A 15,911-nucleotide genomic window follows, 5' to 3' on the forward strand; every position below is an offset into this window, starting at 1 on the left:
TTTTTAATCATTTGTATAGAAATACCATCATAAAATATCAACAGGCACAAAATTATTGAAAAATATTAGAGGAATATTAGAATTTATTATTTAGTCATTAATTAGTCATCTGTGTTTAAAAGTGTGGACTAAAGTATGTTGTTGAATTACTAAACTAAAAGAATTAAGTTAATGATTAAAAATAATTGCTAAAAAAATAAATTCTGATGGTCTTCTAACATTTTTTATTACCAAATTTAAAAAAAATCTAATTTTTTTAAACCCGTTTAAAGAAAAAATTAGTAAAATTTTATCTCTAAATTTTTTAAAAAGTAATTATCCAAATTTGTTCTTGAGATTTTTTAAGTTGTACATTTTAGTCTCTCAAATTTTAAAATATATAAAATAGTCCCCAAATGTTTGTTTTTATTAGACAATATAGTCTTTTTCTGTTAGTCACTAACAGTGACTACTAACATAGAACGTTGACTCGCACACGTGGCTGTTAAATATCTATGTGTGCGATCTAGACAAATTAGTCCTTATGGTAAAGTATTAAATAGTTCCTGAATAGTTTAAAAAATTTTAAAATAGTCACTTCAAATTATTTATATATAATTATTTTTAAATTAATAAATTTTAATTTCTAATTTTTATATTTATTTTAAATTTCATTATTTATATATACAAAAACTTTTTATGTATTTTCAAACTCTAAATTATAAATTAATTTTGAAAAGATACTATTTTTTAAAAAAATTAAAATAAATAAATTTATATTTATTTTTGATCATACAAGATATTAATTTAATTTAATTTGTAGGTATCATATTCTATGATTATTTTTTAATGATGAAGAAGAGAATTTGAAGAGAAAGGAGAATTTTAATTTAACCTAAATTTTTTCACATAAATAATTAGAAATATTTGTGCAAATGTTTATAAAGGTGACACTTGAATGCAATGCAAATCAAGTCATCTAAAAAAAGTTAAATTTGTATGTTTTGGTCAACTATAAGGCCAATACGAATGATTTACAAAATTTAAATGTGAAACTTTTAATACTTTGCAATATTTAAAGAAAAAAATGTCTTGGCAAATCAAGTATTTTAGTTGTCTTTTTAAAAATTTTTGAGATTCATTGATTGTGATGTTGTACAAAATAAATTTACAGTTAAATATATTTGTACTACTATGGTTAGTAATTATGTCAAGAAAAATATATTTTTTATTTATAAATATTTTTTATATTTATTTGATGCCAGTATTTAAGAAATTTAGGTATATAAATAATTATTTTTATAATGCAAAGATCTCCTAGATTTAACAGATATTATTATGATTTATGCATTATATTGATATAGAGTAATAGGGTATTATAAATTAATGATTAAATAATATTATTTTTTATGATATTTTAATGTCAAAATAAAATTTAATAATATTTTATTTATTAATTATTTTTAATAATATTTTAGTATTCTAATTAATAAAAATATTATAAGACGTTGATTTAAAAAAAATAAAAATATTCAAAATTACTATTTTAAAATTTTTCGAGACTGTTTTATATAAATTCTTTTTTAAAGAAATAAAAAAAATTAATTATTTTTTAAAATAAACTTCTTACTTTATTTTTAATTTTTTTTTGAAAACTGGAGCAAATTCATCCACGGCATAAACGAAATTGTAAATTTTGTTGAAGTTCGCTTACTATAACAGCAAACTTGATTAAAACTAACAAGTATGCTTATTAATGCGATAAACTTGTTCTTATTTCTGTTCAATTTGAATCATTCACATCAACAACAATTATCGTTAGTGATTAATAAAAAAATCATATTATCTAATAAAAATACATGTGAAAAACTATTTTATGTATTTTAAATTAAACAAAATTGTCCAATTTTAAAATGTTCGAACTGATGTCAATGATTTGGGTAATCAGTTTTTTTTTTTTCTTAATATATTTTCATTCAGGTACCATGTTATGGGCAGAGTGGCGTGACGCGCTGCTGCTGAATGATAGCTATCCTATCGCTATCACTCAGTAAGAGATTTGATTCTTCCCATTACGTTTTGTCTACTTTCTTCTTCTTCTTTTTTATCTAATAGCAAATCAGTTAAACCTTTCAGGGTTTCAACTTCAAAACTATGATAATTGCGTGTTCAAATTAGAGTCGAAGTTAGTCAGTGTGTGTTCGTGCTAATTAATTCTTATGGCATACAAATCGCTGACTTCAATCACCGTCTCGGACATTGAATCCGTTGGGATTTCAACTGAGGTTGCTTCCGCCTTCCACCGCCGCCTCAAAGAAATCATTGCAACCCATGGAGCTGGCACTCCTGCCACGTGGCACAACATCACAAACACCATTCTCACCCCTGACCTTCCCTTCTCCTTCCACCAGATGCTCTACTATGCTTGCTACATCGATTTTGGACCTGACCCGCCCGCTTGGATACCCGACCCGTATGCTATGCACCTTCTCACTTTTAAGTTTTAATTGCTTCATTTTATTCATGTTGTTGATTCATACTTATGCTTGTGATTCTACTAATATCTGTCAAATCCCCAAAGTGCTCCTGACATTCATGCCGTGCACCGATTTGGTCCTGAAATTCCAATTGCATCATTGTCGTCTGTGAGATTGAGTTTCGGGTACCATAGTGTTCCTCAACCCATTTCCATAATTACGTCGTTTTGATAGTTGTGGGCATGTAAAACTATTTGCACACACACTTTGATTGGGCGCCAAAAGCAAAGGACCTCGTTTCACTGTTGTCCAGCGTGGCAATGGAGTGCTAGCTCATCACTCCGTTTGCTGACTCACTGTCGCCAAGGGGTCGAGGGACCACTATGGTGCCCAGAGCTCAATTTCAGGAACGAGTGGATGCCAATAGTGCAATTGGAATCAGGGACCAAACTGGAGCACGTCATGAATCTCAGGACTACTATTTAGTCGTCATTTTGAAAATTTGGTAGATTTATAACTTGAACACTGGTACAAATCGTATCTAGATATATTGAATTGTTAACGTATCAAATTTTCATAGACTCTGGTTTTGATATGATATGCACTAAGGGCCTTGTTTGCTGTATTAATTATTATGTAAGATTTGGGATTACATGTCATAATCTGTGCATTGCAATGATTTATGTTAAGAAATTAAAGCTCCTGAACCTTTTTACTTTTTTTTTTAATTTCTCATTTCATGTGTAATTAGGGAATGTGCTCTTTCAACAAATGTTGGCCAGTTACTAGAGAGGAGGGGTAAAGAGTTTCTGGGTTCAGCATATAAGGATCCTATTTCGAGTTTTTCTGATTTCCAAAAATTCTCAGTATCAAACCCTGAGGTCCTAACCAGGATAATCTCAAGACTTTGTTTTGTACTTTAGTTCAATTTTCTTGTGAGTTGGCAGCGTTGTCATTGTTGTTGTGTATGATTTCAGGTATTTTGGAAAAATGTGCTGGATGAAATGAACATATCATTTTCCACACCACCTGAATGCATCTTGCGAGAGAATCTCCTGGGAGAAAGCTCGCTATCACACCCGGGTGGTCAATGGCTTCCTGGAGCATCAATTAATCCAGCAAAGAATTGCTTAGTTGAAAATGCCAAGAGAAGTTTGAATGATACAGCAATAATATGGCGGGATGAACATCATGAGGATCTCCCTGTGCAAAGGATGACATTTAAGGAATTGCAGGAAGAGGTTTGGTATGCTGTAAATAGTTTCTCCCTTCATGATTAGCTTCCTGTGCTTTTTGCTGTAGTTGTTGTATTGTATAAACTTATCTTCAAAGTTGTCCATGACATTTTAAAACAGAGATTTTAAATTATACTACTGTGTTCTGAGCACCTCAAGTTGTTTAATTTCATCTTCAAATCTTTTGTCAAAATTCCTTTACGGCAGATGGCCATAAAAAACTTTTTGGTACCATGGTTCATAGCTTGTGTTGCAGTTTACAGCTTAGAAAATTGTCAGGATAGGCCTGCACTTTGAAAGTACAGAATTCAAGTTTCTGGTTTGTGTGTTTTGAACATTTAGGCTTGAACTAATGCTATCCAAACAAAAACCAAGTCTTGTATATGGGGTCAGCTACAAGGTTGGAACCAAATCTAACTGAAGAGATGTAGCTGGTAACCTTATGATGTAGCTTTTTCCAACCATTGTAGCATCCTAAAGGATAATTGTTTTAGATTCTTTAGCTTCATTGTTTTATTAGGGGGAGAAAATGAAAATCTTTTGCTTCTGTGAACTTTCAGGTTGGTTGCATATGCTCTTGAAGCACTGGGTCTGGAGAAGGGATCTGCAATTGCAATTGATATGCCAATGCATGTCAAATCAGTGGTTATCTATCTGGCCATTGTTCTTGCAGGTTATGTTGTTGTATCAATTGCTGATAGTTTTGCAGCAGGTGAAATATCAACCAGGCTTAATATATCAAATGCTAAAGTCATATTTACCCAGGTTGACTCCCTCTTTCTTCTGGTCAATCTTGGCTCTTCAGGTGTTTGAGTGTTTTATTTATTGAAGTAATGCCCAGAATAGTCCCTGAATTCCCAACACGCTTCAGTTATGTCCCTAACTTTTTAAAATGACCAAATAAATCCCCCCAAGTTGCAAAACGTGAATCTCTGTTAGTCCTTTTGTCAACTGACGTTAGTGATATGCTGATGTGGACTGTTCTGCCACATCGGCTGTATGATATAGACTGTGATGTGGACACCACAATAATATGTTCAAAATGGTATCTCAAATTGTTTGTTTATACTCAATTCAAACCCATCACTAATTTTAAATCCCTAAAGCCCCAAATCTGAGAATCAGCTTCTCTTCTCCTTCGTTCAAGAGGAATCGAGTTCTTTGTTGTCTTCTCTCATGTTTCGAATTTTCGATGGTGTTTTATAATTTATTGGTTGAGTTATTACCTTGTACTGGCATGGGAAGTTAGTTAAAATATCCTAGTACGGATTTATAGGACACTACTGACTCTTTCTGAACCATTGCAGACAGACCGACTTGTTTTTTTGTTGTGAATTTTCTTTCAGGGACACCGTAAAATTTGGCGGCTAGACATTTTTTCCGATCCTTGTTCATTTTATGCATTTCCCCCTTCAAAAACTATTAGACATTAGTTAGGAGCTTTACCATAAAACTCCCCCATCCCCCTCGCACTTTTTCTAAGATTATAATTTCAAGCATATGAAATTTACAAGTTTTAATCACTTAGTCTGAAAGAAGGTACATTCAATGTTTTGTCATAGTCTTGAAATACTATGTTACAAAAAGGTAATATTATGTATGCATGTATTAAGCATGGTGACTATGCATCTTAATGCTAAATCCAACTGGAAAATGCATATTGCATTGTCGGCCCAGGAGAGGAATAATTGGAGCGATTCTATGCAGTGCAAAGCGGTGCCTAGGGTTATCCCATCAAGCATCTTGGTGAGGAAACAAAACCCAATCTGAGCTCTCACAGCAAAGTGAACATCCTCTCTGCCACATTGAGCACAATGCTTGGTGGTATGCCTTTCCTTTGTTAGTCTCTCGAAAAATAATGTGTTCTAATTCATCCCGGTTATAGTTGACGTCGTTACAGCTCTGAACTACCTCGCATCACAGAAGTACGATCCTCAAATTCATCTTGTACAGGGCTCTAGAAGAGGTTCGAATTCTCCAAAAGCAAGAAGGGACAATGACGGTAATGAGAATGAGTCAGAGAAATCTGTAAACTAGGAAAGGTAGGTTAGATTGGTATATTTGTCTCTGTTCATAATGTGATTGTCGGAAAATCCTTGCACTTGACAGAGCCAAGGGTGCCGGAGTGGAGCCCCTGCTAGACGATCAAGACAGCAATGAAGGAGATGAATCCAGGAGGAAGAAGGAAGAGGTTTTGGTGGGGGACCAAAGAGGGGATATAATTTGAGGAAGCTAGGAGGAATGCGACGTCGTCTTGATCTTTTTTAGCTTCCACCCCAAAACGATGTCGTATTCCATTGTGCCATGTTGGCACTTAACTATACATGTCAGCATTGTGTTAACGATTATTCAATTAGGGACCAATGGAGATTCATGTTTTGCAACTTGAGGAATGTATTTGGTCATTTTAAAAAATCAGGGACATAACAGAAGCGCGTTGAGAATTTCAAGGACCATTTTGGGCATTACCTCTTTATTTATTTAAAATAGGAAACAAATTTATTACGATTTGCAAAATTGTCTAGTTTCCTTTCCTGCTTAGTATGTTACTACATTAAATAGCTCTATGTAAATCTATTCTATCTTTATTCCATTCATTTAAAATATGTTAAGTGGACCTAGAAGTCAGTTTTATTCATGATGTGTCAGTGTCGGCTATTATGGTTGTAGCTGGATTCAGTTTTGTGGCCAATTGCATGTCACAGTTATTGACTTTTTCCTGTTTGTTACTTCCATTTATCCTCGTTATTTCTCAGGATCTCATTATTCGTGGTGATAAGAGCATCCCTCTGTACAGGTTAAAATATGTGTTACTTTAGTAGAATTGAAGGATCTCTTTCTTGGTTCTCATATGTTTGGTGTCTCATATTGTTCTCTCACAAATGCAGTAGAGTTGTCGAAGCCAAGTCACCTTTGGCAGTAGTTATCCCTACCAGAGGCTCTGAGTTTAGCATGGAATTACGCAATGGTGACCTTTCTTGGCATGATTTTCTGGACAGAGTCAACAGTCTCAAGTATGCACTTAACGTTAGAATTTTTAAGAGATGTAAAATTCATTGAAATGTTTAATAAAATTGTGGTATAGCTGAGATGTCTTTGTTTCTGCTACTGTATTTCATGTGAGCTGAATTATGCTGAGTCCATATTTTAAAGCTCTTCAGCATGAATAGTCTCAGTTGTTTATGATGATCAGTTAGAATTCTCAATCTTCTTTTCTGTCATGCAACACAGAGGCAAGGAATTCGTAGCTGTAGAACAACCAGTAGAAGCATTTACAAACATTCTCTTCTCTTCTGGAACAACAGGTTCGTTAAGTTTTGTATTTGGGCCTAAATGAGGGCATATTTAGATGAAAAGATCTGGTACAAATAATGGAAATTTGACGAAAAGGATTAATATGCTGTTCACATTTAATTTTTTATTTCTTGGGGACAACGTTCTCCTTGTCAAAAGTTATCTCAATAATATTTTGTATTTAAGTTGTTTTGAACATGAAATGAGCTAATGAAAACACAAGTTAATTTCAAGACTTAATTCATAATGTGAAGTTAATACATTGTCATCTACTTGGGTGGTATAGGTGAACCAAAGGCCATTCCATGGACAAATATTACTCCTCTGAAAGCTGCTGCAGATGCATGGTGCCACTTGGACATTCGTAAAGGTGATGTAGTTTCCTGGCCCACTAATCTTGGATGGATGATGGGTCCATGGCTCGTATATGCATCATTGATCAATGGAGCTTCGATGGCCCTGTATAATGGATCCCCTCTTGGATCTGGTTTTGCCAAATTTGTACAGGTATAAAAGCTCATTCTGCTGTTTAAATTTTTAAGAGCCTTTGTTTTCTTGTTCATTATCTAGTCTCATTTTCAGAAGCTAGGATGCACAGGTAGAAAACACGGCACGGAAATTTATAGATGAACTACATGATATTCATCTTCCGTAATTATTCCTTTTACAGTTTTTGTTGATCTTTCTCTGCCTCTAGTTATTAGCTTACCCCCCATTTGATCTATTATTCTTATTACACCACATATGACCAAATCATACAACCTAAACTCCTGAATGTAATCATATGTTAGTTTTCCTTTTCAGCAACTCTTAAAATCCAAAAATTGGCATGCCACAAATTCAGTCAACCTTTTCTTGCACTTGATTTTCTGTTTTTCCAAAAGACAAAAGTAGAAAATACATAATATCCATGCTTTTATTTTTTAGGTCACTAGAATTGTTTTTGTTTTATAGTTTCCTTCCAACTGAATGCTTATGTACCCTGTATAGGATGCCAAAGTAACTATGCTTGGCGTAATTCCAAGCATTGTTCGTAGTTGGAAAAGTGCAAATTCCACATCTGGCTATGATTGGTCTGCTATCCGGTGAGTACTAGCTGAATCTACTTCCTTTATTAGCAGCATGTGAATGTGGATCTCATTTATGACTATTAAGTACTTTATCGAAACTACTATTTGAATGATATAGGTGCTTTGGTTCTACTGGAGAAGCATCTAATGTAGATGAATACCTTTGGCTGATGGGGAGAGCTCTTTACAAGCCTGTAATTGAATATTGTGGCGGTACAGAAATTGGAGGTGGGTTCATTACTGGATCATTACTACAACCTCAATCACTAGCTGCTTTCAGCACGCCTGCTATGTGCTGCAGTTTGTTTATTTTGGATGAGGAAGGTCATCCTATTGTAAGTGCTACTCATTCAATTTTACTTTCTAGTTCATATATTATGTCTCTCACAAGTCAAAAATTATCAGTCTTAGTATCATAGGCTTGTGAATAATACAGGGAACAGGCCTTTAAGTGTTGTTCCAATTCCTGAAGTTCTTTTCTTACCGAGTTCTCTGAAACTAAACAAAATTCAATGCTCACATTTCTTTTTTCTTGGGAAAACTAACGCTCATGATAAATAACTTGAGTTTATGTTTGATCTTCTTTATGTTGCAGCCACAAGATGTTCCAGGAATGGGTGAATTGGCTCTTGGTCCCATCATGTTTGGGGCTTCAATTACTCTGCTAAATGCTGACCATTATGGTGTCTACTTTAAGGGAATGCCTGTTTATAATGGAAAGGTAGGATATTATTCTTTTCAATGTGGCAACCATTATCTGTGATAGCTTTAACGCTTACAGCTGAATTTCTTCACTCAGGTTTTGCGGAGGCATGGAGATGTATTTGAGCGTACTGCGAAAGGATACTATCATGCGCACGGTCGTGCAGATGATACAATGAACCTTGGTGGAATAAAGGTAGTAAACTTAGTAGTTGTTCTTGTTATTTTTAATAATACACTTAGAATGTTAGATAAATATACATCTAAGCCAAATCTAAAACAGTTATCCTAATCCATATACAGTGTACCACTTTTATGAGCTTTGTTAATTTTGATGCTTAAACATTTGATATCTACAGTGGGTAGAAATAGGAGAGAAACATGAATGCTTGATTTTCATATGAATCAAAATTGGATGGTTGCGTAATTGTTAAAGAAACAGTTCATATCCCATAAGGAGCAAAATTGATTTCCCCGGCTAATTTGAGGGCCACTTTGAGAGTATCTTTGTAATGTACAATTAAATTTGCTGAAAGGTACCATCTTGTATGTATAGGTGAGTTCGGTTGAGATTGAACGCTTATGCAATGGGGTGGATAGCAGTATCTTGGAAACTGCTGCTATCGGGGTTCCGCCATCTGGAGGTGGCCCCGAGCAGTTGGTTGTAGCAGTTGTATTCAAGAATCCAAGCACCACAACGCAAGACTTGCACCAATTGAGGATCTCTTTCAATTCAGCTCTCCAAAAGAAACTGAACCCATTGTTTAGGGTACTGATTAATTATTTCTATTATTCATAATGTTCTTGTTCTTAATTACCATATAAAGTGTTTACTTTTGGTGTTTCTTCAAAATGAATGCTCCTTTTTATGTAGGTTTCTCGGGTTGTGTCACTACCATCTCTTCCAAGGACGGCATCAAACAAGGTTATGAGAAGGGTTTTGCGGCAGCAACTTTCTGAAAATAACCAAAGTTCTAAAATATGACAAAAACTATGTTAGCTTTGGTAATAATGTCCCAAGATGTGGTGGGAAATTTGTCATCTATGGAATTCATGCTTAAATAGGCACTCCATGTACCATTCATTATATAAATAATAAATCAATATTAATAAAAGAAAACAGTCATAGATTTGGTATGGGAAGAAAACAAGTAAATATATATACTTTGACTGATTCTCAAATCTAACTAATGAAAATGTTTTTTAATTTGTTTATTTTAAGGATTGTTTGAAAATATTGCAGACTTAAAATTAAGAAATGAAGGGGCAATCAAGACATGTTAGACTTTTACATTAGGCTTGAGTCATACTTTTCTCATATCACCTATAACCAAAAGGTGAATAAGTCCATGTCTCATCGACTACAAAATGTCATTGGTTTTTAGAAGTCCTTGTTTGAAACAAAGTGATAACAAGGTATCATATACATACAACCGATCTGTCATAAAATTAACAAACGTATACATGTGGACAGACCTAAAAATACTGAAAATGAATTTGACACCAAAAGCTTATTTTTACTGCAATAAGTTATAGACACTAAAATTAAAGTTTTTTTTTTTTTTTTCCAAAGCTAGATAATTCCATTCATAAAATAAAAGAAATATATAGGTGTTCATATATGGGGCAAATAAAAGAAATGGAGGACTTCCAAAGCTCTACTTAGGGATGGCAACGGGGCGGGTAGGGGCGGGTTTTTGCTCTACCTGACCCCGCCCCGCCAAACGAAAACCCGCATCGAACCCGCCCCGTCTCTACCCGCGGGTAGTAAAATGTTAAACCCTAACCCGCCCCTGCGGGTACCCGCCCTGCCCCTACCCGCCCCTAAAATTATTAAATCTAATAAATAAAATAAAATTTTAAAAATTATATAACCATTATTTACATACATAACATAAATTAAAATAAAAACTTAAATATGATATAATATTATTAATCATTTTACTAATTATTTTATAATATTACATATATTATCTATTAAAAAAAATATATATTTATATATATTATATATACCGGGGCGGGTTTAACCTAAACCCGACCCCGCCCAAGAACCCGCCCCGTTAAAACCCGCCCCGGTGCGGGGGCGGGATGGGTACCCGCGGGTTCGGGTAGTGTTGCCACCCCTAGCTCTACTATAGAGGTAACATCATATAATAATCTAATAAGAGAGATAAAAAAGTAAAGTGCTCATCAATTAGAAAGTGAGAATTTGTTGAAACTCTTTCTGCAACTTCAAAGCCGACGCCATTATCTCTTCCACACTAATTGATACATTATCAAAGATGAATCTATTCCTAGTCTTCCATAAGAACCAGCTCAAAATCACCATCATCATTCTCTGAGAGGAGCTATTGGGTTGGGTATGCAAGGCTCCCATGTTCAAGTTTCACTCAACATAGAAATCAGAGTACTTGGTGCTCCTTCTAGTAGCTGGTAAGCCCATTTTTGACCAAATTTCCTTTGATTTTACACAATGAAAGATGCAATGATTGATTGTTTCTGAAAATTATAGGCATCTTCGGCAGATAGGTTGAATCGATGGGATGTAATGATGAAGTTTTTGCCGCATTGGAAGCTTTTCATGGAAGCCCCTCTAGAAAAAATCTTAATCTTCTCTGAGATTTTTAACTTCCACAGTTTTCGCCACAAATTTCATTGTCTCATAATCTCTAGACAAAATTCAATGGGAAGATGCGAGAACCCATAAGTCACAGGGTACCCAGTACTCACTTTAGACAAACCACTTTTATTAAGGGCCTAATAAATTTTATCTTCTCCACCCCCAATTGTTGTTGCTAGCACACGCTGACTAGTATCCTCAGAAAAATACTTCTAATTAGAGTTTGATTTCACTGCCAATTAGAAAGTATTACGTCTTTGACCATCAATAATGGTTGATTTTGTAGATTGAAAGTTTCAGATGAAGAAACAACATAAGGATGTGGAGGAGCAAGCCAAGGATCACTAACAACATAAGGATGTGGAGGAGCAAGCCAAGGATCACTGAAGATTCATATACTGGATCTATCACCAACTCGCCAAACTATCCCCTTTTCAACAACCTTACGCCCTTCCAATATGCTACGCCACCCCCACGAAGGTACTGTTCCGATCTTTACATTCATTATAGAACTGTATCGAAAATATTTACCTTTGAGGAGTCTAGATAGGAGTGATTGTGGCTGAGAGACAACTTTCCAACATTGTTTTGCTAATAGCACCAAATTCTGAGCCCCTAAGTCCTTAAAACCTAGTTCACCTTTCAATTTTAGTCTTGTCATAGTATCTCAACTAATCCATGCCATTTTTTGCTCTGTACCTTTTTGACCCCACCAAAATTGGGAGAGTATGTTGTGAATCTCCCTAATTAAAGTGTCAGGAAGACGGAAACATGATAATGAATAAATTGGGATAGCCTCCTCAATAGCTTTGATTAGAACATGTCTGCATGCAGAGTAGAGAAGTTTTCTTTTCCACTCTTGAACTCGCTTCCTTACCTTGTCCTTGATTTTTTTGAAGGTGGCCTTTTTTTTATTTTTGGACCGTAGATGGAAGACCCAAATATTTATTCTGTGCACCAATATGATCAATTTTTAATTTTCGAACCAGTAGTGATAGAACAGCGGGAGGAGTATTATTACTAAAGAATAGAGCTAATTTATGCAAATTAAATTAACTTTTTGGCCACTGAACCCCTCGTATGACTGAAGAAGATTGAGAATATTTTCACAACTGTTTTCTGACGCTTTGCAAGAAAGGATTGAGTCATCCACAAACAATAAATGATTAACAGTAGGACATCTTCGATTGATCTGAATACCTTCAATCAGACTGTTTTGCTCTGTCTTGTTTAGCAAAAAGGATAATCCTTCTGCACAGAAAAGAAAAAGGTATCGAGATACGGGGTCTCCTTGACGGATACCTCTATTTGGTTTAAAAAAACCAAAAGGTTGACCTTCAACAACGACAGAGTAAGAAACTGTAGTCACCACCTCCTGTATCCAACCAATCCACTTAGATTCAAATCCCATCTTCTCCAAAATGAACCAAAAAAATGCCACTCAACACGATCATAAACTTTGTTCATATCCAATTTAACAGCCATTTCACTCGATAGGCCCCTCTTCTTTGTCTTTAGATAGTGCATACATTTATGAGTGACTAGGACATTGTCTGAAATCAATCTACCCTCAATGAAGGCACTTTGATTAGGCCTGATAAACGAAGTCATAAATTTCTATAGCCGATGGACTAATACTTTAGAAATAATCTTATACACAACTGAGGAAAGACTGATGTGTCTAACCTGTGTCATATCCTTTGCATCAAGAATCTTAGGAATGAGACAGATTTGTGTATAGTTGAAGCTCTTTAGTAGCCTACCACTGACAAAGAAACTGTGGACAGCCTTAAAAACATCATCCCCTACTAAACTCCAGTAGAATTGAAAGAATTTAGCCATAAATTTATCATCACCAGGGGCGCTCTGAGGGTGAACACTAAAGACCGCACGTTTTACCTCATCAAAACTGACCAATCTAGTTAATTTTCTATTCATGGTTGCTGAAACTTTGGTTTCAAAATCTTTAAATGCATGTGCCAGATTAGCTTGGTTAATCGATGTGAAGATATCCTTAAAGTATGCTTTAGCTACTTGTACAATTTTTTCACGGGTAGTAGCATACGTATCATCATTCATTTCCAGTTTCCAAATTTTATTTCTCCAAATTGAAGTTAATATAGCCAGATTTAAACAGATATATCTACTATATTATATTATATTAAAATTTAATTTATTTTTTAAATTCATTAAATTTAATTAATTATAATAAATTAATTGTATCAACTAATTAATTCAATAAACTATTTTTTAATTTATTTATTTTAATTCAATAAATCAAATTAATTATAATAATTATTTATATCAACTAATTAATTTAATTAATTGTAACTAATTGGTTTTTTAATTTGATTAGGATAAATATTAATTCTATTCATAATATAAAAAGACAAAATTTCATTTCATCCGATTTTATTTTATCACTATAAAATATCGTATATACTAAAAAAGAATCTCATCTTTTTATCAATTATTCTTTTTTAGGATAGTTTTTACAGTAATATTTTTTATTTTTTATTTTTTTCTATAATACATTATTTTTACTCTTTGATTTTTGGATAAACTATAAATCATGATTAAGTATTATTATAGACTATCTCTTCTATTTCTTTTATTTTATTTTTATTTATTTAAACTTTTCTCTTTTTTATTATAAATTTTATCATTTTTATCTTTTATACTTATACATTAACTTAGTCTAACTCTTTACAGGTCATCATGTGATGAGTCTTCTCAATGTTAAAATCATCTCCCATCATATGCTTAATTTCATTGATTTATTAAAAAGCAAATTTAATTTTTACCAATCTAAATATCCAATAGTACGAAAATTATCATTTTTTATTTTATTTTTATTTATTTTACAACGAGTCAACAACATTGTGAAGTGTGAATTGGTAGGCTAAGACACCCCTTTATAAGCACAAACAATTAGTTATTGAATAAACCTCATTCTACTATAACATACATCTTCTTTTTTAACTCCAAATTAACACTCCTTAAATGGTAATTGTATATTTAATTTTGCAACTCAAAGCCTTAGCAAAGATCGTAACATCCGTTCTTTCGTGCGTAAGAATCTCAATTTTGTTTTAAAATACTTTTGTGATATGTATATAATTTTTTAGTTTATGAATGAAAATAAGAAATTCTTAAAGAAGAATTCTACAAACAAAGGGATAGGATACAAGTCACAAAAAAAGGGATAGGACACTACAAAATTTAATGTTACAAATAATAATAATAATAATAATAATAATAATAATAATAATAATAATAATAATAATAATAATAATAATCTCTTCAATATATTAGAATTGAGTTTTTATTTTAAACTAATGAGGGTGAGGTGTCATGCTTTCGTAACTTTTTTTTTTCAAAATAAATACTCTCTTATTTATTATTAATTATTTTTTATTTTTTTAATTTCTATTCTTGATATTTTCTAAAAATCCCAGTTCATTATTGCTATTTAATTCAATAATTTTATATAACAATTAAATTTATTATAATGCTAGCTAATCTTCTCTATATTAAATCAATTAATAATAAATAGCATTTATCAAAAATAAATTATATATTATAAATATTATTGTTTATACTTGCTAATTTAATTATTTGTTATTCTTATTCTCACTTATTTTTATACAATTTTTTTATAAATTTATTATTCTTGCTAATCTTCTCTATAATAATGATAATAAATCATTTATAATAATAAAAATATTATCATTTATCAACTAAGTAATATGTGTATCAACATCTCGTTATTATACTATTAGTATAATAGTACAATAATATATATATATATATATATATATATATATATATATATATAGAATAACAATTTTTCAAAATAAATAAATAATCATTAATCCCTTTTACGTTCAAAAAAATAAAAGAAAATCTGATCAACCTAAACTAATAATTTGCATATAAATAATAATTATAAAGTGAATATTATGTTAAAGCAAAATAATAACCAAATAATATATATATATATATATATATATATATATTAATATTAATGTTAGAAAAAAAAAGGATCATATCATTCTTTTTTATATGAGAGAAGAATATTATTTTTATTATCAATCTTTAATTACTTATTTTAACTCAATAAATTCAATTTCTATTAATTAAAATTAAAAATTACTACTAATCCTCTTTATATTCAATCAATTAATTACTAATTCTTAATTACTTATTATAATAAATTTATAATAATAAATTTATTATAATTACTACTAAGCCTCTTTATATTCAATCAATCAATAATAAATATCAACAACTATTAAATGTATTATAATTTTTACTATAATCCCATTAGGTATCTGTACTAAAACTTATCTGAAATTGATGAATTTGAGTCTGAACGTAAAGTCCAGACTCCTTTTAATATGAGATGCTCTTCGTCTTCTCAACAAGGTTATGTTGTCCGAATTCTTTGCAGAGGATGGTGGAAGTACTTACAAGGGACTCTGATGTTTAAGTTATTAAAGATTTTAGGTAAATTTTTTAGTAGATTAGATTT

The 15,911-nt window shown here is 32.2% G+C and overlaps 1 protein-coding gene across 2 annotated transcripts; it reads left to right on the forward strand.

Annotated features, from left to right (window-relative positions):
* The first annotated feature begins 1,957 nt into the window (after window positions 1-1,957).
* Window positions 1,958-9,916, forward strand: LOC130955532 (probable acyl-activating enzyme 17, peroxisomal). Of its 2 annotated transcripts, XM_057882409.1 has the most exons (15): window positions 1,958-2,029; window positions 2,116-2,452; window positions 3,208-3,337; window positions 3,434-3,702; window positions 4,252-4,456; window positions 6,448-6,488; window positions 6,580-6,705; window positions 6,923-6,996; window positions 7,272-7,492; window positions 7,976-8,070; window positions 8,174-8,390; window positions 8,651-8,776; window positions 8,855-8,953; window positions 9,314-9,526; window positions 9,632-9,916. In XM_057882409.1, the coding sequence occupies exons 2-15, from the start codon at window positions 2,199-2,201 to the stop codon at window positions 9,740-9,742; spliced, it is 2,181 nt and encodes a 726-aa protein (XP_057738392.1). In that variant the 5' UTR covers window positions 1,958-2,029; window positions 2,116-2,198; the 3' UTR covers window positions 9,743-9,916. The 2 variants fall into 2 exon arrangements, with proteins under 2 accessions (XP_057738392.1, XP_057738391.1); XM_057882408.1 differs by lacking the exon at window positions 1,958-2,029 and having other exon boundaries at window positions 2,069-2,452.
* Window positions 9,917-15,911: the final 5,995 nt, after the last annotated feature.

Source organism: Arachis stenosperma, chromosome 10, assembly GCF_014773155.1.
Source record: "Arachis stenosperma cultivar V10309 chromosome 10, arast.V10309.gnm1.PFL2, whole genome shotgun sequence".
Taxonomy (NCBI): Eukaryota; Viridiplantae; Streptophyta; class Magnoliopsida; order Fabales; family Fabaceae; genus Arachis; species Arachis stenosperma.